The following is a 24834-nucleotide window of genomic DNA, read 5'->3' on the forward strand; positions in this document are numbered from 1 at the left end:
AATTAATTTAGTCTCTAAATTTACTCTCTTAGCTAAGTATTAAGTCTTTGATGGATAAGAATTGGGATGTCGTGGTTAACATGCAAAAAAAAAATCTGCATGGGGTAAATGACAGAAAGAATAAAAGGTTCTGGTCTGCAAAGTGAGATTCTTGGCATTTATTGCCTTCAGAAACAATTGAGAATGTGCAATAACACTCAGGAGTGATCTTCAAGTAACCTCTGAGGCAAAGCATTACAAATATAAACTAATTTTAAAAGACAAGTGTAAAAACCATAAAATCCTAGCAGAGCTTATTTACTGTTTTATAACAAGATCTATGCTTCTATAAAACTTTGTGGAATTGCGCCTAATTTACCACAGGTTATTTCTTGAATAAAAATTAGGAAGAAAGGGAGTAATAATTTCTCTATAATTTTATATTATTTTCATCACAGTAGGTAATCTACCTATAATAAAAATCCACTATAATAAAAATCTGTTTTGTAATACTATGTTTATTGTATTGAGTTATATGCAATATAATACACATCAATACCATATGATGCATAAGCAGTAAAATAAAGATATCAAACAATGGCATTACAATTATTTAGTGCAATAAACACTATAAAGCATCAGAGTAGCTAGCAAAATTATTCTAAAAACTAAGCAGGTATTTTTAAAGTGTTCTGACAGCTTTGCCAAGAACTACTCATCTGTGAGTATATCCTCTTTCCTCCTTAAAACTGGGGTTGAATCTTCCACTGGTGTATTTTGATAGCATAAATCAAGTTAATCAACCTACAACAGCCTAGAGTCTACATCCACATGAATTCTTCCCTTCGCCTACTGCATTATTTTCCAATGCAAACTCAGGAACCTCAGATAGGCAAAAAAGAGTGCACCAAAAGGGAATCAGACTTTAAAATAGTAATTATCACATTCTTAGCATACTTTTTGTATTACAGGAGTGCTCAAAGGATTCCAAGCAGAATAATCAGTCTCCAGTCAAATCACAAGTCCACAAAATCCATCTGACAGATGACAAAGGGATGAAGATTACACTCAGCCTTATCAAAACAGAATATGCTCCCATTTGCTTTGACTGTAAAGCCAGTTATGAAGTTCCAACCCCCATCAAGAGTTACTTTTACTCCAGAATTACAGTTCTTTCCCCCACAGTAGCACTGATTTGCACACTGCAGGTCTGGTATAGTAAACAAGACCATTCACAAGTCTGGGAAAAAGATACCTTCTGAATCAAGAGACCTGAGTCTCATCTTGTGAATTCAAATAAACTTCTAACCCAGGAGAACAGGGACTCAGCATGTGTTTGTTCTGGGAACTGCCCCAGAGAGGTGCAGAAAAAAAAGAATTGAAAAGATGAATTTTCTGAAGAGGAGAAGAGGGATCTGGAAAGGCTGGACTGATGGACCAAGGCCAGTTTTCTGAGGTTCAACAAGGCCAAGTGCCAAATTGTGCCCTTGGGTCACAACAACCCAGCAGTACAGGCTGTATGATAAAATATGCATTACAAAATTTGTTGCAGTCAGTGAGCAGGTGTATCAAAATGCATAAGTGTTTGTCTTATTCTTCAATGAAAGGAATTCGACTGACAAAATCATGTCTCTATTGGAATTCCACTCACATCATGAGGGCACTAAAAAAATACCAGTGAAAATATTAAATATTCTTCTTGTTCCATGGAGATTATTTTTCATGTCAGAGAAATGTATTTGCAAATTTACTGAATCAAATTCATCCTTAACACTAATATTCACTGGAATTATATTGAGATGATGGTGGCATATTAACTTCAATAATCAAAAACTATAACACTTTTTTTTTTTTAAGAAATTAGATTAATTATCTTAAGGAATGTGTGTCACCAATAAGATTACATTGCACAACAGATTCTGTTATGCAACAATCTTAAAATAAATTTTTAATTAAAAGACAATATTTTGTGTATGAAGGCATTCAGGACTGGTGTTTTTCTTCATCCATTTTTCTTTCAGACACCGTATTTGTTCACAGAATCTCCAAAAACTTTTCTCAGATGTAAAATTCTGTTAGGATCACAGACATTATCTAAGCGAAATGAAAGAAAAAAGTAAAAACAAGTGTTTTCTGGAATTTAAATAAACACTGTTGTTACCAAGCAATGCTTTGACTATTTCTTTAAAACATCACTTTGAGGACGAGGTCACAGTTTGCTAGGACACAAAACATTTGAAAAACAAAGCACACAGTTCATGTTACTGAAAGTACACAAAGGAATAAAAGCATGGCAAAGGATGGGCCAAATTCTGTCTTCCTGAGTCTGTGTTATGAAGAGTACAGCTTCATATGAGCAGCAAAGAGCACAATTTGCTTACTTTTCAAGCATTTTACAACATACCAAAAATGAACTGAACAAAGTTATCTGTGCGTCACATCTGGTCAGATTAATCTGTACTTGTAGAAGAGACTCTTACAAGAAGACTATAACTTATATTAACAAGAGAATATAAAACAACAGCTTACACAGCAAATTCTCCAGTACTTGACTCCCTGCAAATATTAAGATTACAGACAGCACTTGGTTGATGATCCAGGAAGGAAACTGTATTGTGTTTGATGCTGGGATTCAGAACTATAGCAGGATAAGCCATTGGGTAAGGAGAGTAGTTTATCTGGACTGGTAAAATTTCCAGAAGACAAATGGGAAACAGGAAAGAGAAGGTGGGGTCGCTCAACACTTAAACCACAAGCAACAAAATTACTTTTGTTAGTAATTAGGCTTTGTAGTTAGTGTTAGGCTTTGTAGAAATAATGGTGTAATAAAGGAAGTGATATCAATGACACATTTTAGGGAAATCTAAGAGGGAGCAGAAATGCAAAGAGGAATACCAGTCAGTGTCTGCAAAAGAATACCACATCAACAGCTCAGAGGAGCTGATGAATGAATTCTGAAATGTCAATGTGACAAGCACAGGAATGAATGCTGATCTTGAGAGGAAATCTTAAGGAAGTTACTTTAGCAGTACTTTACTAAGGATGACCATAAATTGAGCAATTATGAAAATATTCAACTTCAGGATATCAAAGTACTGTTTTGAGGGGTAGCACAGTCATTGGTAAAGACAAGAAGAAAGATGGACAATTCTAAGGCACGGAAATATTTATATACAACTACTAAAAGGGCCACCAGGTTTTCTGAGCAACCTCCTTAAAAAGCACAGTGTAATAAATTCTGTCAGTATAATTTAAAATTGTAGCATTTGTGTTCCATGCATATTTAAGAGTGGAGATTACTTTTAAGGAAAAGAAAAACTCTTCCTTACTTTTCTCTTGGGATGAAACATTCAGATCTGAAGGCATGCAAGGATTAGGATTTTCATTTGGACCAGTGAAAACTCACAAGGAAGCCCTGTTTTGCACTTTCTTTAGAAGCATGGTCATTGTCAGCTATACAACTGACAGAATCACAGAATAAGGATAGAAGGGACCACTGGAAGTCATCCGGTCCAACCTCCCAGCTCAAGTCAGGTCATGGCAGAGGATTGTGTCCAGATGGTTCTTGAACATCTCCAGTGAAGGAGACTCCACAATCTCTCAGGGCAACCTGTTCCAGTGCATGGCCACCTGCACAGTAAAGAAGTTCTTCCTTATATTCAGGTGGAATTTTCTGTGCATCAGTTTCTGCCCATTGTCTCTTGTCCTGTTGCTTGGCACCACTGAGCCAAGCATGGCTCTATCGTCTTGACACTCCTCTTCAGATACTGACAGACATTGATGAGGTGCCTTCTCAGGTAACTCTTCTCGAGGCGGAGCAGGCCCAGCTCCTTCTGCCTTTCTTTTTGAAAGAGATGCTCCAGTCCCCTCATCATCTTCATAGCCCTCTTCTGGACCTGCTACAGGAGATCCATGACTCTCTTGTACTGAGGAGTCCTGCAGCAAAGCGGCATTTCTGGGACAGCAGTACTGATACTTGAGCCCTTGTCCTGGATGCATTGTGAGAGCAGCCCTGGAGCTGACAGAAGACTTGCAGGCAAAAAATCACCTGACATAATGCAGTTCTGTTAGCAAAAGACAAAGGGGAGGAAAGCCCTGCTGCAGAGACGTCTTTGCGGGCTTCCATGATCATCCATTTAAATTGGAGTGGGATCTGCTACTCCCTGACCAGGCAACTGCTAGCAAAATGAGAGGAGACAAAGTTCTCTAAATTATTTCATATTTCTAATGTTGATGCAACTACCTTGCCTCAGTAGCAGAAGCATTTCACAACAATGCATTGTACCACATCTGAAGCAAAAGGAGAAATGTTAAAGTTTCTTTTTTAATTGAAACCCTGCAATGCTGTGAGATAGTTTGCCTGCCTGACTCCAGCAGTGATTTTAAATTATTAAGATCAAATGGAGGAATGGTACTGAAAGAAACCCTACAGATAGGCTATAATCTTCCTTCAGTGATCACATATAACATTTGTAGTGTTTTGAACTGCTAATGTAGTGTCCACAAATGAGCTTACAGTCCACTTCAGAAAAAAAAAGCATACAATACAGGCTTCAATGAAGACAATGAAATGTATAATTTTAACTGCAAGCAATGGTAAATTTTTAATTAAAAATATTTAATACTTTAGGAATCCTCCTTTAATTTACTAATTTTTATCATACAAAAGAATAAGCAATTCTGACACTCCAGGTCAACATAGTTTCTTCATATTTTCTAGTGATATTGTACATCCTATGTCTACAACAACAATATCTACATCATCAAATTTTTATTTAAACATATTATTAATATCCATAAATACAAATACATTTACATTGAAAGAAATGCTGTATTATAGGTCAATAGGTTCAAAAGTCAGACATTCTCGCAAGTCCTGAATATTGCTGCCACCTTCAGGAAACACATGATAAAAAAGGACCAAAATATTAATTAGAAAAGAAATGGGAAATAAAGTCAAGATCTATGATGCCATTTGGTTATTATGTTGTGAGATTAATTTTCATAATGGCATATAAAGATAATTTTATTATCCTCAATTTCCAATAAAGACCTAAATCTGATGCTAAGCGACCTGCCTAAGGCCAGTCAGAGCTAATAATACATGTCCTTGGCTCCTTGAAGTTTCACAAAAAGAAAGTCGTAGATCAGAAAATTATTTTATTGGCATTTGGATATTTACATTGTCATTGAGGCTTATTTTGTCTTTGATTCTTTGAGGTAGTTACTTAGCATTGTGATATAAATTTTATCACCTCAGTTCCAGTAGCTACTTTTACAACTGCAAGCAGAGCATCTATTGAAAACTGCATCATAAAATACAGATGGAAAAATCAGTACCTATATATTCACTGTTATGTTTTTAATCAATAACATTCCTGATTGGTATTGGACAGGCTGGCTCAGAGCTGGTGCTTTACAATGTTATGCAAGAGTCCTATCGATTTCCTGCCAGTCTCTCACTTTTCAGAAAAAAAGAGATCAAGAACAGCAAAGTAGAGATCTTCAGTCTTTTTGAAATGCCAGCATAAGTGAAGTTTAATCCCCAAATAAGCAAACGGACCCAATTTAATTTTTTGATTCCTGTAATAGTTTACATGCATCTCCTACCAGCTTAGCTCCCAACAGGTACGTACAAAGTGATGTAACTTTAGACCTGTCAGGACACTTTACATTTTCCCTGTCATGGAACTGATATAAATTCTGTTTGCATGTGCTTTAACACAAGACTTCTAAGTGCAGCTGATCGCATCAGTGCTCCAGCCTGCAACCCTCGTGACCATTTACCCACCAGTAACTTAGTGTTTGTATTAACGGAAATATCTATCCAGGGGTTAGTATTTCCCCAGAGTGCACTGGGAGGAAAGGACAGATGGTCTCCAAAACAGAAAATTTCCTTTGGAGATTATTTAAAAAGATTTTCCCATCAGCCGTAATATTTTAAGCAGTTTCCTTTTTGATATTTATGATTAGATTATGATCTAATGATGTCTTAAAACATGTTCATTGTTCCTCCTAATTTAGGAAACTGCCATAAATGTGATGTGAGAGGGCAACAAATGCCACAGCATTCATACAAGGGTTGATGAATTGTCCTCATCTTTTATTTGGAGTCTTAAGAACTGCTTAAGGGATGTCAGTGTGCAGAAAGGCGGTGACAATTTCTTGTTCTACCTCCAGAACCAGAATTCACACTTATTTCTCCTTTCTTAACTTATTTATTCCTTTTCATATCTTAGTCCCAGTTTGGGAAACTTTAAGTGAGGACACCTTGGCTCCTTCTGATCTTGATTTAGTTCTGAAATGGGAGTATAGAAAGTTGCTTTTGTTTTGGTTTGGTTGGGTTTGTCTTAGTCAAGTGGAGTTTGCCTTCCCTTTTAATTCTTTGGCATATAGTCCTTTGAAAACTGTATCAGCCAAGGAAAGGCTGATAAACTGGAATTTCAATAGATACTGGCTATGCTAAATTTTTTAATCAGATACTAACCCCCAATTTCTTTAGTAGGTCCTACATATAGAGTTGGTGAAAGTCTTAGCTAAAGAGTCTTGGAGAAACTAACAGCTGTGCATCAACTACATAAAATCAAAATTTCTCCAAGCCTTTACGTGTCATCCAGAAAAAAGGGTGGTCTTGTTGTAAGTTAGAGTGAAGGAAAAGAGAAAAGTCAGAAAGAGCAGAAAGAGGGGAAAGAAATTATTTCCCAGTTGTAATGACATGGGCACCAACATAAGCTGTTTCCACTACTATCACCAGCTTGTAAAGAAGATTCTTCTGTTTTTCACAGTTTCCTTTTTTTCTAGTCTGCCACATTGAAGACACTGCAGAAACATTTTAAATTTACAGAAATTTGGCATAAACTGATTTCTGGGACATGTTCAAGGTATGGGGAGAAAACCATATCAATTAAATTAAACTTCTCTGTAATATTTAAATTACTTACATTCCTATAATGTTTCACGGTTTGAAACTCTGCTTACTTTATATGCTACACACTCTAAGAATTTGTGTATTGTTTCCTTTAAGTTTCTAAAATTACAGAAGTCAGCACTGTGACTTTCTAACAATGCTGAGATCTTATGAAGACTGTGCCTTCCTGAACAAGGGTTAGGAGCCAGGCTTTCCTGTTTGTACAACTGAGGGAGAACATCTGGAATATTTTTACCAAGGAGAAGGAATTCCTAGAGTAAGAGAGAGTGGAATTTCACCAGTGTGAAATCCACACTTACAAATTCACAGTGATTGCAACCTCTCTCACGTGACAGACATCCATCCATTTAAACATACTGTACTTCAGAATGGCGTTGTTCACTTTGCAGTATCACCCTTGGAGTGGTATCATCCTCTGCCTGGATGCATCCTAATAATCATGGCCAATGGCATCTCAGGTCTGCCAGCTTTGCTCACAAGAAAGGGCTCCAGGTTCCAGTGGCTGCAAAACGTGGCTAAAGAAGCTGAATGCAATACAGAGGTGGGAGAGGGTAGAAAGGAATGATTTCAGGAAGGATTTCAGGAACATGGCAGGAATCGTGAGGACATCTTTCTGTGATGCCACTACAAGTGCAACTTTTTATAAGATAGGGAAGGTTTGTTAAAATGGAGGCTCTTTCAGTAAGGACTATGAATGCTGAACACTATGTACACTGATTTTTTCTATTCCTTACCAGCTGTGAAACTGAGATGCTGTCACTTAAATCAGTGCTTGTGAAGTGATAAAGGAATTTGAATAGAAGTGTTGCACCACAGCACCTCTCTGTTGGTATGAGAACAGAAAAGCAAACCACTCTCTTGCCTGTGAAAGAAGAGCCTGGCATGGATGTGGAATAAGCTGCTGTAGTGTGTAGCCCATTCCAAACAATGCACTTAGAAGATGGGGAGAGTGCATGGCCAAGCTACCAGGACTCTGGTCAGTTTACTGGAGCTCCTTTGCAAGCAGTAGTAAGCAGACAATTTTTCCAATTTTATTTTGCGGGTACCTCAGCGCACTGGCCACATCCAAGCACTGAAGAGCTCACTGCTAAAGCTATCACAGAAACTTTGCTGCAACCGATCAAAATCCGGTTTCTGAGAACCAGCAGTAAAAGAGGTTTGTGTTTCTCCTGAATCGTCCCTTTTCAACAGAAATACTGCAGTTTACAAGCATAATTCTACTGTGCAAGTGGATCCCCACAATTAAGTAGAGCTCTGTTAACCAAAGGGGTACAGGCCCAGTTAAAGGAACAAGTCCTCATGGAAGGCTAGCATTATATGGAAGATTCACATTTAAAGGAAAGATCATCATGGATGATTAGCATCACCCAACATCAGATTCATTAGAAAAATGTACGAGGAAAGGATAATAATGCATGCTGAAAAACATCATGATGAGTGTTTACAGTAACCAAATTCTGGTTTATTACAGCTGACCTAATATAAATTATTTAGTATCAAACTGCTTTTGCTGTTTTTGTGTTATGCATTTATTTGTTGGAGAGAAAAAAATACTATGATATTTTTGTAATATCTCCTTCATTACAGGAGGGAATGGAGAGTCAAAGAAGACCGAAAAATTCCTTGCCTTTCATTATTTTGTTTACCGAGACAACCTGCTCCCCTGCTGATGTAAATTGGGAATAACGGCATCACTGCACTAGTTTGATTTCAGTGGCAAACCTGGGGGCCACCACCCCGGGCTGAACAGAGAGGAGCCTGAAGCCAGGAAGCGCTGAGTGCTCCTGAGCTGTGCTGGGGCTGCCCGCATCGGCAGACACATCGCGGCCGGTGGCGGAGCGGCTCCCCCCGGGCAGAGCCCTCACGGCGGCCGCCTCCGCTACCCCGCCATCCCGCGCGGGCGGGGGGCGGGCGGCCCACGCGGCCTCTCGCGATGTTTCCAGGGCCCGGCGAGACTCAGCGGCGGCGGCGCCGCGGTTGCCAAGGGCCGCGGCCGCCCAAGGTGAATCGCGGCGGGCCGGGCGGCGGCGCGGGGTGCGCGCAGGGACCGGGAATGCGGGGATCTCGGGGCGCGGGGGGGGAGAGTGGCGGAGCTGAGCGGATGCGTGGGGCGAGCGCATCCGAGATGCCCGGGCAGAGCTCGCCCGCGCTGTCAGCACTAGCTGAGGGAAGCACCTGGGCAGGCGTAGCCTCTCCTGACGACTGGGGACAGACCGGCTGCTCTCCTCGTGCGTGGGTTGTCCCAGGAATCCTGGTTGCCGCCCAGCCCTGGTGCGCAGCCGAAGAACGGGCGGTAAAGCGCCAGGAGGGGCAGGGATTCTCGCAGTGCTCTCGTTCTGGGCACTGCTCTCCTCGGCTTGTTGCTAAAATTGCCTCCCTGCCCAGGCGGAGGTTTGTGTAAGGATAAATGCTGGCAACATCAGGCCGCTGCTGAATCGTTGCCTGAGTTGTGGGACCTTGAAAAGACTGCCCAAACTGGGCTTTGGGTGAAGCTGTAATTTAGAGAGCAAACGACCGGTTGGTTAAATGTTGCCTGGAAACAGAATGGGGGCTGTGCCTGCTGGGAAATAACCCCCAAAGCAACAACCACCAAAAAACCAAGCACAGCAAACCGCAAACCTTTACAAATGAAATGTAAGACACGTTTCTTTGTTAGTGATTACATAAGTCAGTAAGATTTTTCTAGGCAAACTGGAGGTGAAGCTGCGATAGTCTCATGATTTCTCTCTATGAAGAACCTGAGCAGGGCTTTGCACTGACTGCCAGCACTGGATACCTTGCACTTCTAAAAATGCCTAGTTATACCAAAATACTTGGTGATTTGTTTTTTCCCCAGGGGATTAGGATATTTTCTGATGTTTATGTAGACCTAAAAGTGCATTGACTTTAAGTATCTTGGAATTCTATAAGAAAAAGAGGGCTGCAAATCAGTGATTTAAGATTATTGCAAGGGATTTGGGGTGTTTTGTTTGTTTGCTCTAAGTTTAGTTTAATGAAATCTGGTAAGATGATTGAGTTAATATTGAATAATGATAGATCAAAGTAAAATGTTCAGCAACTGTGCTACTTACTACAGAAGAATGTTACCTTGATGAACTATTACCTTTCATAAAAGATAACTCTTCCAGCTGGTGCTATATGGCGCTTTATTTTTTTCCTCTGGTTGATACTATTTGATATTTAAACAGTTATTTGCTATATTGTCTCTTCCAAGTGTGTGTGTATTGTTTATTCACAGGTGTTTAGAGAGTCTTTATTTTTTAATTCAGAAAAGTCAAATATCGCTAAGGAATTTTTCCTTAAATAGGCTAGAAATATGTAAGCTAAAACTGCCACTGAGGTTTGAAAGTCTTCCATGGCATATTAGGATTTTTAAGGCATTGATTAGTCAAGATCAAAAATGAGCTTGTGTATTTTTTTGCAGCTCTTGAAAATTGAACTGATTGTCTGTCTTCTGGACTTGGCAGATGTTTCCAGTTTCTCACTGTTTCTTCTCTTCCTCCCAGTTTTTCCCAGCAGTTTCTGTTTAATTTGACAGGACCCTGTCAGGTCACTGCTGTTGATTAGCACAGAGCAATGGAATTATTATGATAATTTCACCTGGCCCTTGCAAAAGCTGACAGCACTTTCAGTCATGGGCACAGCAGTAGCTCTGAGTAGAGGGATTCCAAAGTCAAAACTGGGTAATAATAGTGGATGAGAAGCAGGTGAGAGACTATTTATAAAGTTGTCTTATCAAGATATAGTCATTACATCTGTTAAACCTTCCTTCCTTTTTATTTTTTTAGCTTACTGTGTGGTCTTGTGCCTCTGTCATAGGCAAGTGCAAATAGGAATATTCAAGCTTTTCTTAATGTAATATCTCCTTTAAGAATATTATGCTACAATATCAGGAGTTTTAGTGAAACTGATTTGATAGTTTTGTTTTCGGTTTGTCTTAAGATAAGCTCTATCAAATATTTCCTGTCTGTGATTGTGTCTTTTGATAGAAAATCCTGTTGATAACAGTAAAAAGTGTCAATTTAAGGGATTTGTGCTTTTCTTAGCATCTTGAGTAAAAACAAAATTATGAGAGTTTCTTATTCTTCTATTTGTTTTCTACAGATGTCTCACTTTACCAGTGAAGATGAAGCTCTATTACAGTCTATGCTTAGACAGTTGCTGCAGAGTGTGAAGGAAAAAATCACTGGAGCCCCCTCAGTAGAATGTGCAGAAGAAATTCTCTTGCATTTGGAGGAAACAGATGAGAATTTTCACAAGTAAAAATATTTTTGGCTATTTTTAGTCTTTTGAAGAAGTTGGTATGTCTTAAACTGTACTATTCCTGGGTTATGTCTACTTTATATTGCTTTATAAATGTGTGTGTATTTATACATATATAGATATTCCTGTCACTAATCAACTTTCAGAAGATGCTAATTTAAATAATAAAATCAGTGTTGCCATTTTCTTGGTTTGCTTTTTTTCCCATCCACTCTTGCTAATATATTTTTGCTGTAGTAGTAATTCATGAGCTGTTTGTGAGAGAGAAATTTACAAAGCTCTGATACATGTGCACACATAATGTACTAAATGCACATGTGAAAAGGAGTTAGAAGAAGTAGTCATTGAATACCCTTGGTATATTTGACACCTGCTAGACAACATAGTCTTGATTTTCAAAATAGAGTACTTTTTCAGAGGGCCATTCGGCTTCCATATTTAATTGTTCTCTCTAGCCTATATTGCTGAACATGTCTATCTTATCTATCTATTCCAATCATTCTTTTAATGATTTATATTTTAAGTAAAACAGAAGTGTATCCCCATCACACTTCTGTTAAATCAGATTTGACAGTGTGACCTTACATGCAATCTAGATTTCCAGATCCCACGCTTCTCTTTCGTTTCCATGATGCTATAACTTGATTATTTTTTTACTACGTGGGAGATTTTTAGTACAGAGTTTATGACAAGCCAAGACAATATCAGGCTGAAATAACCTGAGGACATTTTAATAAGAAACAGCTCTGTGACCTGACTTCTGAGAAAGCTGGTTCCCTGTCAGTTTTTTCAGAAGTGGCATTATTGACATTCTCTTAAATTTACCTAGGTATTAGCATTCCTTTGTCTGTGGTACGAGTTAGGTAAAAGTAAGTATGTGAAATAGAACTGGGGTTTATCTAAAATTTCACTGTAATTTTAAAATCTTGACATTTGCACATGTTCTGGAGATTCTTTAAAAAGCATTTTAGCTCAGTTTTAGTTTTTGTTACAAATGTATTGAATTACACTGTTGCTTGTATGCTTGTAAATTTTGAGTTGTAGGTTGCTGGGTGACAAGCATGAGAGCAAAAGAATTTGGTTGTATACATGTCAAAGTTGCAAGACATGTAATTCTGAAAGAAAAAAAATATTTAGAGAAAATATATACAATAAAGCTCAAACAAAAAAAAATTGAAATTATTTCTGTCATTTTTTTTTCTGAGAACCTAATAGAATACCCAGGGTGATGGAGTAAGGTCTGTAAGTGGTTGAAGCAATGCCTATATAGCTTTTGCTTTTACAGCAGAGAAACCTTGACATCCATTATTCTTTCTTGTATGTTAGAAAATTTGTGATCCTAAAGATACTTTCTTTTCATGAGAACACTTTTAATTTACATTTAATGGAGAATCAAGTGATCTTTAAATTCAGAACATGAGGATTACTATCTGGTACTGGGAGGTATTCTTGTCTTGTTTGTGACCCATGGCAGTACAGACTGGTTTTTGTGGAAGGTCAGAGAGGTCGTATGGTCATTTATAAGTGAGACCATTAAGAAACTTTCTCCTTAACCAATCCATCCAGAGTGCAAGCTCTGTTATTAGTAGTACGTGCTTTTGGACTGTCCAGTGCTCTAGTTCAGGTCAGCATTTTGAGCAGTACTGTTTCTGCCTCAGGCTTATTTTGGTGCAGTAATTTTAGCAGATTTTGAGGCCTTACTTTACCCTTTGTTCCCACTTTGATGTAGAAAAGACAGAAATTCAGGACCCTTAGAAATCTAATAAAAAGGAAAATTGAATTGAGTACAAAACTTCTGTACACTAGTAGACAACAGGATTTTAAACAGCATAAGTAGCATGTTACATTAGAGGTATTTTTAACACCCAAGTGTGATTCCTTTATAAGTCCTACCAGGTCAGTCTGAATTGATTCTGCTTGTAAAGAAGTAGTATTGTGATTGCTGAAATGCATAATTGTTACAAAACATTATAAGGTGGAAGAATAAGGCAGAAGATGAAGACTAGAACCTCAGACATAAAAGCAGTGGTGTGAATAGTTATGTGGTTACTGTATATTTCAGAGTGAAGGAGTCACTGCAAAAACATATTCTTTGGAAGTGTTGCCCTTGTAAAACAAAGGGGGGACCGTTTTATAAAAGCTTTCATGCAGTGGAGAGTTTTGTGCAATTTCACAAATGAAAACAGAAATAATATTTCTATTACCTTCACTGAGACCAAGAACGGAAAGGTAGGGGAAAAGAAAAATACTGATACACCTGATGGAACCTGAAGTAGGCAATCCATTGAGGAAGTATCTATTATGATACAATTTTGTGTGCCTTGTTGTTTGTTTTTTGGGTGTTTTAATCCAAGTTTACATGAAGTAGTTGCACATCTACTTTTGAATCAATGGAAATAAAATTATGTGTGTATTGTTACTATGTTATTACTTTTTTTATGTTGCTGTTTGCCTTGCCCTTTTTACAAATCACAAAACTAGCCAAAAAGAAAAGTTGATTTATTCTGAGCACTACTCTAGCAATTTCTGTAGCTAATATGAATTTGGAGGACCCAGGGAGAGTCTTTAGTTTGAGATCTCCCTCTGACTATTCTGTTCTGTTCTGTTAGCGAGTGCCTGTGAGTATCTGATCATAAGACTGCAAAATGGTGAATCCTTGAATTTGATATGTTTGTGTAATCACAGATGGCTATTTTGTCAGCTTGACTGAGATCTGTGTATATTCGTGACACATAGAGTTTCATAGGCCATAGGTGTTCTCATATGCTGTAATTTATAAACTGTATTTTCTGTGTATTTCCTAATTTTGTATGTATAATGCATAAATAATATTACCACACAGTTTATGCTGCAAGAAATGTTTCTTTTGGAATTTGAAATTTCTTGATACTCTTTGTTTTTTGTCTACAAATCCTTTATCTTTGTCTGAGTGGATTTTACTTTTAGAAGCAGCACAAAGTGAAAATGTGCATTTTGGTAAACTAGCTATTGTTTTGTTTCTTCTATTTGGTATTGTTTCTTCCTACAATATGCTGATACTGACCATATTGAAGAAAATCACATTGTAGTGTGTTATCTTAACACTCCTGAAGTTTATTTCTATGCAAGTCATAAATTCTTACCTCAGGGTAACAGATCTACTGGGAGAGAAGATAGTGGTTGTTGATCTAATGTTGAAAATGTTTCATGGTGAATTCAAAGAGATATAACATTTTAATTTTGAATATTACTTGCAGCTATGAGTTTGTGAAATACCTTAGACAATACATAAAAAATACTGTGGGACCTGTGATTGAAGAAGAAACAGAAAAATGTACCTCTGCTCAAAGTCAGGGTGAAATATCTGGCTATGACACACTTGTCCAACATCTTACTAAGAAGGCCCGTGAATCGAAAGAGTGAGTATATACCTGTAATTCACATCTCTATTTCTTCTTTGTCTTAGTCTTCCTTTTGGTTTTCCATAATGTGTTTTGCAAAAATAAGATCTGAACCAATAACAGTTTTGAACCTGTAAACTAAATCAGTGCTAAGAAATTCAGATATTACCACCCTACATTGCAATTTGTCATGCTTTGTCTCACCCTGGAATTAAGGTTGAGAACAATTGCATAAAAAAGATAGGTAGCAAATATGTGACATTTTTGAGGTATTTAGGATTTTAGCATCAGTGATCATTTTTATGTGTTGCAAAATAAGAAAATAGGAAAATAGATGTTAGGATGACAATTTTTTAGATTATGCTCTTTGTATAATTTTGTTTCAAGGATCAGGACCTTAGGGTTTTGTGCATATTAAAATTGGTAGAAAAAACTCCAATGAACTAAATATGTATCATATATTTTTAATTTGACATGTAGGAAGATATTAAAGCACAATATAATAATCTGTATCTTTAATAACAGTAAAATAAATAATTGTAGTATTAAAGTAAAAAATAATTTGAAATAAAACATCAATGCTTTACAATAGGATGCTTTTCTGAAGTATTTTTTTATTTTGAATTGCTTCCCTGTGGATATTATTTTTCTGTTTATGGAAATTAGAAAAACCTGGGTTTTGTTGAAAGAAAATTATTTTGTGTGCATGACCTGTACTCAAGATCTGGAATCAGGATGATATGTTCACTTCTACTGGTTCTGCTCAAGTTTTATAGCAAAAGAAAAATTGGATGTTGAACTACAAGAAACAAACAGTAACAAGGATGAGAACTGGCCTATTTTCTCATGGACAGAGTCTCCTTTTTGGTGAACTAATGTTGTTCTTTCTTAAGAACATCCCAAAATGGAATTATGATAGTGGTATTTCATTCAATGGTTTTGGAAGGGAAAAAAAACAGAGTTTTGTTGTAATTTTAAAACATCATTAACTGAAACATGTAAGGTACATATGTGCTTCCTTACTCGGTTTGGATTTGGTATTCATTAATTTCTGTAAATTCAATTAATTCAAGTCCAGTTGCATTATGTCATGTTCAGTTATTCATGATCTAGTGATTTATTTTTTTCTTTGCATAGTGATTTTTATGTTCTTATATATTAAAATCATCTTTACTTTGAAGATACAGAGAAATGATACATGCCTTGAAGAATGTCATGATGGTTGTGGTAGAATCTTTGATAAACAAGTTTGAAGAAGATCGGATGCATGATAAGGAGCTGGCTAATAAAGCAAAGAAAGAACATCAGAGTGGCTATTACACAGACAACTGTTCTGACAGTGACTCCTCCTTCAACCAAGTACAATGGGTTTTCTCTCTATATTATGAAATAAGCATGATACTGCAAAATTGTTAAGTCTCTGTCAGTGGAATGGCCCTTGAGTAAGATTAATTTTTCCCATTTTTTAATATCTTAAACCCAAATTATTTGCTTTTCTTTCAGTTTTAAATACTAAGCTTATACTAGCTACTTAAGGCATCATATGCTAGATATGATGCCCATATGCTCCAAAGTACCTACCCAAGTGTGGTATACAAAGATAAAGATAAAATCAGTACATTATCTAACTTTTGTGATTTTACTTTAGAAACCAAATAACATACAGCTAATTTCCAGACTAATGTACTAGGCTACATTTCTTGCTGAATAAATTATTATAAGGAATTTTTTGAAGGTACAGAAAACTTTGAAGTAAAGCAAACAAAATATGTCATAGTGATTATCGTAAGTTTAACTTTGGGCAAACAGCAGAAAACATTTGGATTGTTGACTTTACAGTAAAATTAGTATAAATGTTGAAGTCCTAATTATTGAAAGTTAATTAGATATCAGAAAGACTGATTATTTTAATCTTCTGCTGTTCAGTTTAATAAAATATACTAATGATCATTTTATAATGTGTATTACAGAGTTATGCGTTCATGAGTCAAGAACAATTGCAGCTGCTCGCAGAAAAGCTTGACCCTAGTCAGCCCAAGGAAGTAAGTTTAAAAACAGAAATGAAATGTTTATACAAATGACTGTTTATGGCATATTTTAGAGTAGCCTGTATGTACATAATGTTCACATATACCTAACTGGAAACTTGTCTTTGTTGGTTCATCTAACTTACCTTCAGTGCAGAAACTACTTTGCAGTGCAATATTTCATTGTTTGTAACCATCAGATTCAAAAACTAGTGTTACAACAAGTATCTATTTTTTTAGAGGTCTGTGTGCTATAGATTGGCATTTTTAGTTCAAAAAAAAGTTGTTCCATGATAAATACAGTTACTGAACATTATTTATCCTGTATTCATGTCCCTTGCCCTTCTTGGTAACTTCTGTGTTGCCCTTGGAGTTACCCCTGTAAGAAGAGAGAGATGCCTGCTGATTTGCCAACAACCTGCTGCCAAATGGAAAATATAAATCCAAGTTAGGTTTGCTGTTGTGTCAGTGGCAGTACTAATTTTTGAAGTTTGGAGAAATACCAGTTTGAGTGTGCTGTCTTGTTAGGGCTTGTCTGGCAGGCATTAAACAGGCATGGTAGGTAGAAGATGGTACTAACCATTTTTTTATTAGAAAAGCAGGTAAAAAGTCTGATGCTATTAAATGTTATTAAAATGTCCTGCAGTTTCTTTCAGTAAGATGAAATAAGTTGCTAGAGGTAACAGTTGTCTGAATTGAAAAAAAAAGTTACTTGAAATTACTTAGAATGCTGATGAAAATTCAGCAGTATAACACAATGTCTAATATCTGTATCTGCTTCTCCTAACTGAGAGCTTTAGAGAGCTATACTCCCCCGTTTCAAAATATTTGATTACAGGCAGAAAATAGAACATCAACCTTGCTTCCAGTATTGAAAACCCATTTAAAATGTTTTTATTACTTCTTTGAATGCACACATTTTCCCCACTCAGTAATGTAGTGTTTTGTCTAAATAGCCATAAAAAGTATAGCAGAAGATAAGTATTTGTTATTCCTTATCTGTTCTACAGCCAGGTTCTGTTCCTTCCTGTCCTCCCTCCCTCTGACTTGTAAATTACGTATTTCAGAGGCTGCTGTGAATGGATTTTTGGTGTTTATCTTTTTGACTGTTCCAGGTTCGCCAAGAAGCCTTGCAGACGCTGTGCTTGGCCCCTGCCTCTGATATCCTGAGCTCTGAGAGTTGGCCAAGTCTGAGTAAGCATCTGACAATCTCTCTGGCAGATCCTGATGCAACATTCAGTGTAAGGGAATGTTTTGTATCTAATTATCAGATTTGTATCCAAAGAAAGGGCTACCAAAGAGGTGTAAGAAATTACAGCTCTTACCTATTATAAGTAGTCCAGCAGGGTTCAAGATATTTTATTACTTGTGTATGAATCACATTAACTATTTTTTGAAGTAACAGAAATACGAGATTCCAGTAAATTTTGGTTTAAAGGACAGCAACAGGCTTTCAATAGGATTTTGAGTTGTCATTTGCATTTCTTTTAATGGCAATGAAGACAATTTCTTTTAGCAGAAATGTACATAAGAAGAATGGACAAAACTGTTCTGTAAAATAGGTCATGTTAATATTTCCTGTTCAAGTCAGGTTTATGCCCCATGATGATGAGAAAATGATACACAGTAATATGACACAGGCAGTGATGAGGAAAAGAAATGACAGCTGCTTAAATGGCTTTTAGATTATTTATTATGTCAATTAAACTTGTTTGCTTCTTCAAATTTTAAAGTGATTACCAAATAAATAGGAAAGTTGCCCCAGCTGCTGTCATATATTTCTCTTTCACCTGAGTTCTATAATTTCTTTTAAAAGAATGATAATTATAAGTTACTGATTCTTAATGGAAAAGTAATGTTCCTTGGTCTGCTTTGTAACTCAGTGAGGCTTTGCACTGGTACTGTAGTTCAAGTATTTGAATAAAATTTCCTTTGAACTGGAGATTTCTGTGATCAGAAACTATATTTTTATAAAACATACATAACATCTGCACAGATGTCTAGCTTAATAATATATATATTAAGAATAAATTATATATTGATTATTTTGCAATTATAATACACAGTTAATGAGTATTTAATACATTGCTTGCTTTTTTCACCCTTAGGAGAAAATTCTTAGGTTCTATGCAAAAACCTTTTCTTCTTCTCCATTTAATATGACAAGAGAAGTCTATACAAGTTTAGGTATGTGCATTTCATTACATTTCAAACTTCATGGGTCATGTACTTTTTGAAAAGTTAAATTTTATAATGAAGACTGTATAAGACAATCTGTTTTGTTACTGTTGTCATGGAGGTGAAGTGGTTTTTGTTGTTGGGTTTCTCTCTTTTTTGTTTTAGCAACACACTTGGAGTTGTACTTTCTTTCTGGAGAATATTCTCTTCATATTTCAGCTGGTCTGGATGTATCTAACGCAGATGTAAATCGTTTACTTAAAAAGGTATAAATGAACTTTCTTTACCTTTTCTATCAGTACTGAAACATTATGCATTAATTATTTTTTAATTTCAGTAATTATGTTTTTAGGTTCGCCTTTTAAATGAGTACCAAAAGGAAGCACCATCTTCCTGGATTCGACATCCAGAAAAGTATGTCACCTTCAAAATCCTGTAACTGTTTCTTAATTTAATAATTTTTGACATAAAATAAGATGCATGTAATTTTAGCAAAGGCTTGATGACAGGATGTGCAGTGGCTGGTCAGTGACAACAGGGGAAATAAAAGTAGAGGGTAGAAAAAGTAAAATGAGGAAGTTGCATAGGAGTAGTCATATTAAGCTGCTTACTTAGCTTTTGGAGTGTTCTAAGTACTTTTGAACAAAAAATAATTTGGATGCAAGTGTAGCAAGTGTAATACACTTAGAAGATGTAATAACTTAGGAGAATATAGATGCATATTAGTTTTATTTGTGGTATTACAAACAATGCCCACACAAAAGCAAGTTAAAGATAATGCTGTTGGTATTTATGATTTATCTGAACAAGGTTTTATGAGTAGATTGTTCTTGGGTATTACTGGTGGAAGGACTTAAGTGGTATTTTTCTTTCCTGTCCATTTTTTCCTATTTGTGTCATAAGGTACATGGAAGAAGTAGTAGAGAGTACCTTGTCACTTTTGTCAATAAAACGCAAGCCTAATCATCCTGCCTCTCCAGATTTCTTGAGTCCAATGCACTTCTTGGCTCTGCTAGATATCAAAGCAGTGTGGTTTAAGAAGTGGACGGTAAGCAAACAACCTGCAACCCAACAACACATAACTTGTTCATGTCAGGCATTTATTTTGAAAAGTTACGGTTCTGACATCATGGACCTATTGTGTCCTATAAGAGCCTATATTGAGAACTGTAATCAAGGAAGTGCAGGTTTTTTTTAGACTTTTGTGTCCACTGCTTTTCAATATTGGTCTCCACCTCAATTTCTGTTCATGAAATTTAGGAGTATTTTTTGTGCTTTGTGTCTTCACTCCCTTTGGAAGAATTAACTGACAGCCATTAAAAGATGCAAGTATTTTTTTGGAAGAAGTGATGAGCATGAAAGAACACATATATATTACACATTACACACAACTTGCTAACTTCAGTGGACATTATAACTTCTTCCAGCCTACCATATATAAATTTGGGGTTTACTTGGCAATTTCAAAATGCATAGGTTAGCATTTCTGGTTTTCTTTTTTAACTACATGCTCTACTACACTTTTTTCTAATGATGTAGGGTTTTTTTGTCATAAATGTGCTGCAAACAAAAGTCTCAGTTGAGTATAATACTGGCTTACTTGAGCTGGAGTTCAGTACATTGAATATATACTGTATATGAGATCTCTACTAGAACAGAATCAGATATTATTTCTACTTTTTAGTTAAAAACCAGAACATTTCTTTGTAGTTGACATTACATCTTCTTTGTCATTCAAGCATGCATATTACAGCAGAAAAGTGGTATTTAGGCTTCTGGAAAGGAAATATAAATCCTTGGTAAGTACTTCTATTAATATACTTTATTGATTATATATGCAATAATAGTCTGTAAATAAAATTTATTGATAGAACACAGGGTAATGGCTGAAAGAGGGTAGATTTAGATTAGATATTAGGATGAACTTCTTTTTCTGTAAGGGTCGTGAGACATTGGAAAAGATTGCCCAGAGAAGTTGTGGATACCTCTCCTCTGGAAGTGTCCAAGATCAGGTTGGATGGGGGTGCAGATGTCCCTGCCCATGTCCCTGTTCCATGACATTGTTTGGAACTAGATGATCTTTAAGGTCCCTTTCAGCCCAGGCCATTCTACGATTCCATTAATTACCAAGGCAAGTTTACTTTTGCGACTTAGTCTTTTTCTGCACATAGTGGTTTGGACTTTTTTTTTTTTTTTTGTAGCTATTCCATGTTCTTCAGCTAGATAAGCCTTTTGGATTTTTGATTTTTTTTTTTAATTTATCTTTGCTTTAACGGATTGATAAATGCAAAGAAGCGTATATGGTCAGCTCTGTGTAAGGGGAATTCAGATATTTTATTGCAGGTGTTTACTTAGGATTATAAGTTGTTAATTTTTTATGTTTCATATTTAGAATTATTTCCAAAAAAGCATAAAAATGACAAATGGTGCATGATAAATACACTGAGCTAAATTTGGATTTTTGTTGAAAAGGGGCTAAAAAACCTGCCATTGTATTCTCTGAAGCATAAAGGGTTCAAAGTCAGCAAGATAAATCAAACTGGGAAAATACATTTTGTAATACTGATATTAATGCTATCATATATTTTGTATGGGCAGATCTCTTTACTACAGTAGAATTTTCATTGTTCCTAATAAGAACACTGTAGATGTGAGATCCATTCATATAAACAGGACTCGGCTATGTTTTTTAAAATCTTGTCATACAAATGAAATCAAGTGTAAAATATATGGGACCAATAAAACCTAAAGATGGAGAAAAGGGCACAGACAACTATAAGAGACCTTTAGCTTTTCTATCTGTGTGTATAGAACAGCACACAGAATGCATGATCTATGCAACAAAGAGTTTGTAATAGAAAGTCCATAAGAAGGGTAGTCTACTCTAATTTATAAGCAAGGGGAAACATCCGATTAAGGTTGGGGTTTTTTTAATTGTGTATGTCTGCATATTTACACTTGTGAATAAATCTTGGCAGCTTCAAGCTGTGAGAAATCTAATTATTCTCTTCAGATCATAAGAAAATAGAAGAAATTAACTCTATCCCACCTGTAACCAGGACAATGTGCTTTATGTTTCCTTGCCACAACAATGCTTATAGCTTTTAAACCTTGATTAGATTATAGTGCTATGACAATGATACACCACCAAGAACAGTAATAGCACTGACAGCACCCGGTAACCAAACCTACAGTTTAGTAAGTGTATTCAAGACAGAGGTTTTCACATGTGGAAATTTAAAATCTTCTGCAGTAATGACAATAGGTCATCCACAGATTGCTGTTGACTTCTCAAAACACTTCCATGTTCTCTGTACTCTTTTTCATAGACTGTCTTTATGTGTATAGAACTGGTTGTGTGGTAATGTAATAATAATGGTGACATATTTTAATAGCCTTATAAAATTTTGCCTCCTGGTTAATATACCCAAAGCGCTGAAAAATTAAGTCCTTGAAGTGAAGTGGATATTTAAGTTCTTGTGTTAAGGGACAGTACTTGGATACAAGAGAGAATGTGTTTATTGTGAAATATCATGTGCTTTATTACTTGGTGTTTTATTCCACAGATTAATGCAGCAGTCCAGCAATGTCTTGATTATTTTGAATTTTGCAAGGCAGCAGTTAATAAAAATTCCAAAGTTGGTGACTTTTCCCAGCAGCCCTGTAGTGAGTATCTTTGCTTGTCTCAGATTATATGCTCATGCATTCACATTCTTTAGGGTTTTGAGCATGCTACCTCAAGAGGAAGACATTCTATCTATTCTATTCCCCAAATGTTGTGTGACTGTCTTTTAAGAGAAATCTAATAGCAGTGGTTAATTACTTAAGCTGTCTTTATATCCAAAATGATCTGCTTGTATTGCAGGAAGCAGCTAGGTACTGTAAAGTAAACTACAAGAGTAAAGTTCTAATTTTTTTGCTTTATTGTTATAGGTGATATGCAGAATTTTTCTTACACTGGACCAGAATTACAGTACATCTATTTTGTTCATTCACTGTGTCTCTTAGGAAGATTGTTGATCTATAAGGAAGGCCAGAATCTCTTTCCAGTACAGCTGAAAAATAAAAAAGGTAGGGGGAGAGTTGAGGAAAATGGAACCTGTTCAGAAAAACTGTATCCATTCTTGATATATATTTGTATATTTTCACTGCAATATTGTGGATATTGAAGAACAATACTTTGTTCACCAATTCTGAGCCTGGAAACTTTCATAAAGATTGTGTGTGTGTGTGTGTGTGTGTATCTATATATAAGCATCTACACACAGTTCTTTATTCTTTGATGAATGTAGTTGACTGGATTGCTTATGTGTTTTAATACATCAATTTTGTGTCGAAGGACAGTTGGATCAGTGTGTTAGTGATTCAGTTTTTCTAGGTGTGAGTAATAGCTTCTGTCAAACCATTTGATGTAATTGGTTGGAAGAGAGACATATCTAGGGACCAAAACTGTTTTTCAGGTGTGAAAGAAAAATCAGTATTTCAAGCTAAATGCAAATTGAAAACAAGTGCTCTGAGTTTAATTTGTTAATTAAGATAAAATAAAAGTAGAAGAAAACTTTCATACCTGTGCAACAGAGGTGTTAACAGGGACACAAGATATGAGATGGAAAAGCTCTTTAACAGACAGAGAAATCTATATGGTGCAGGGTTGGCAAACAGAAGTGTGTGAGGGCAATTGTAGCATTCCATTGCTTTAGTGTCTCTATTAATTCATTGTAGAATTCCAAACGTTACTGGATACTCATTATGTGACTTGTCTTTTGTCCCTCTGGTTAGAGGATCAAGACTTGATAGTTCCAGTGTAGAGCAGCTGTGAGTAAGGAACTTCTACTAATAAAGGGCTTTTGTCATTTATACATTACCTGTGTAACACCCACCCAGCAGAGATCCAGGGATGGTGGTTGCTTATTTCTTTCCCATAAAATGTAACAATCTTGCCATTTCTCTTCTTAGTAGTGTCCTTCTCAGCTTCATAGATGGCAACTCTTTCCTCACATATTGGCTGATTTATTAACATAATTACATTAAACTTGGAGCAGTTTTTCCGTCTTGCATTTAGCTACATTTGTTGTTTTTGTTTCCGACCTGAAAAAGTGTTGTGTGACACTTTCTCTCTTTTCCAGTTGTTTCACTTAATCTAATAGTAAGGTAATGTTTTTTTTTCTACAGCCAGTATTTTCAAATGTTGGCTGCCATTTTTTACAGTGAAAGACATTGTGAAATTTCAATTGGCTAAATTGAGAGCAAGATCAGGTCTTACAAGTTGATAATGAAATACTTAGTAGAGTCCCAAGGACATGTATGTCCTTTGCTTTATAACTTGTACATAATTGATTTCCTCTATACAGTAAAGCAATCTTTACATATATTTACAAAATCTATTTTTTATTTGGAAAATTAAACTTAGTCTTTAATTTACAAAGTACTTTCTTTTTTTTTTTTTTCCCTTAATAGCTACTGTATCCATAACTGATGTGTTGGTATTATTTGTTCAACTTATTTATTACTCTCCAAGTTACCCAAAGACAGCTTTGGCAGCACATACAGGTAAATGCTTTTTTTTCCTTATATGCTAATATATTTACTTATAACGAGGCATATGATAACGTCTTTTGCAATTTTTAATTTGTGTCTGTTACTAGTGCAGTTTTTCTCTTCCCTTCCATGCTTACCCTTTCTTCTTCCCTCTATGTTGAATCAGGACTTAACAAAATTAATAATAATTCAGAAGTAATTACATAAATCATATAGAGATATTTGTGTAAATTGAAATATAAATAAATATTTCTTATGTTCACCAGAAAATTATTCTCCAGAAAGTCTTGTTATGGAGATTCTGCAGGTTTTTTGTGATCAAACAGGATGTGCTGCTGAGTGCTTGTATACGGACACAGTGATAGATGCCCTGCTTCATCCTGTTCAAAGTTTGCTGAATGGCACAGAGGTTTGTAAGAATCTTCCCAATGATTTTTATATGTATAGAATATTATACTTTTTCCATATTTTCTATGTAGAAGGTTTATTTACTCGTGTAATATAGTAGCTTCTGTGGTATTTTATACATTGACTATCATAG

The 24834-nt window shown here is 36.0% G+C and overlaps 1 protein-coding gene across 13 annotated transcripts in view; it reads left to right on the forward strand.

The window, feature by feature from the left end:
* Positions 1-8364: 8364 nt before the first annotated feature.
* Positions 8365-24834, forward strand: part of TBC1D32 (TBC1 domain family member 32) — a 71945-nt gene continuing 55475 nt past the window's right edge. For 9 of the 13 annotated variants that reach the window (XR_008436449.1, XR_008436451.1, XR_008436452.1 and 6 more), the window contains exons 1-15: positions 8365-8909; positions 11012-11166; positions 14407-14568; positions 15732-15909; positions 16521-16592; positions 17693-17818; positions 18686-18764; positions 18921-19021; positions 19108-19169; positions 19659-19803; positions 20495-20554; positions 22322-22421; positions 22689-22826; positions 24213-24305; positions 24560-24702. Coding sequence is in view for 10 of the 13 variants with exons in the window: in XM_053974174.1 (XP_053830149.1) it covers positions 8841-8909; positions 11012-11166; positions 14407-14568; positions 15732-15909; positions 16521-16592; positions 17693-17818; positions 18686-18764; positions 18921-19021; positions 19108-19169; positions 19659-19803; positions 20495-20554; positions 22322-22421; positions 22689-22826; positions 24213-24305; positions 24560-24702 (1683 nt within the window). In the remaining 3 variants the exon portion in view is untranslated. Of the gene's footprint in view, positions 8910-9056; positions 9542-10393; positions 10615-11011; positions 11167-14406; positions 14569-15731; positions 15910-16520; positions 16593-17692; positions 17819-18685; positions 18765-18920; positions 19022-19107; positions 19170-19658; positions 19804-20494; positions 20555-22321; positions 22422-22688; positions 22827-24212; positions 24306-24559; positions 24703-24834 lie in introns of those variants that run through there. The other 4 variants (XM_053974175.1, XM_053974173.1, XM_053974176.1 and 1 more) reach the window with 4 other exon arrangements.

Source organism: Vidua macroura, chromosome 3 (assembly GCF_024509145.1).
Source record: "Vidua macroura isolate BioBank_ID:100142 chromosome 3, ASM2450914v1, whole genome shotgun sequence".
Classification (NCBI taxonomy): Eukaryota; Metazoa; Chordata; class Aves; order Passeriformes; family Viduidae; genus Vidua; species Vidua macroura.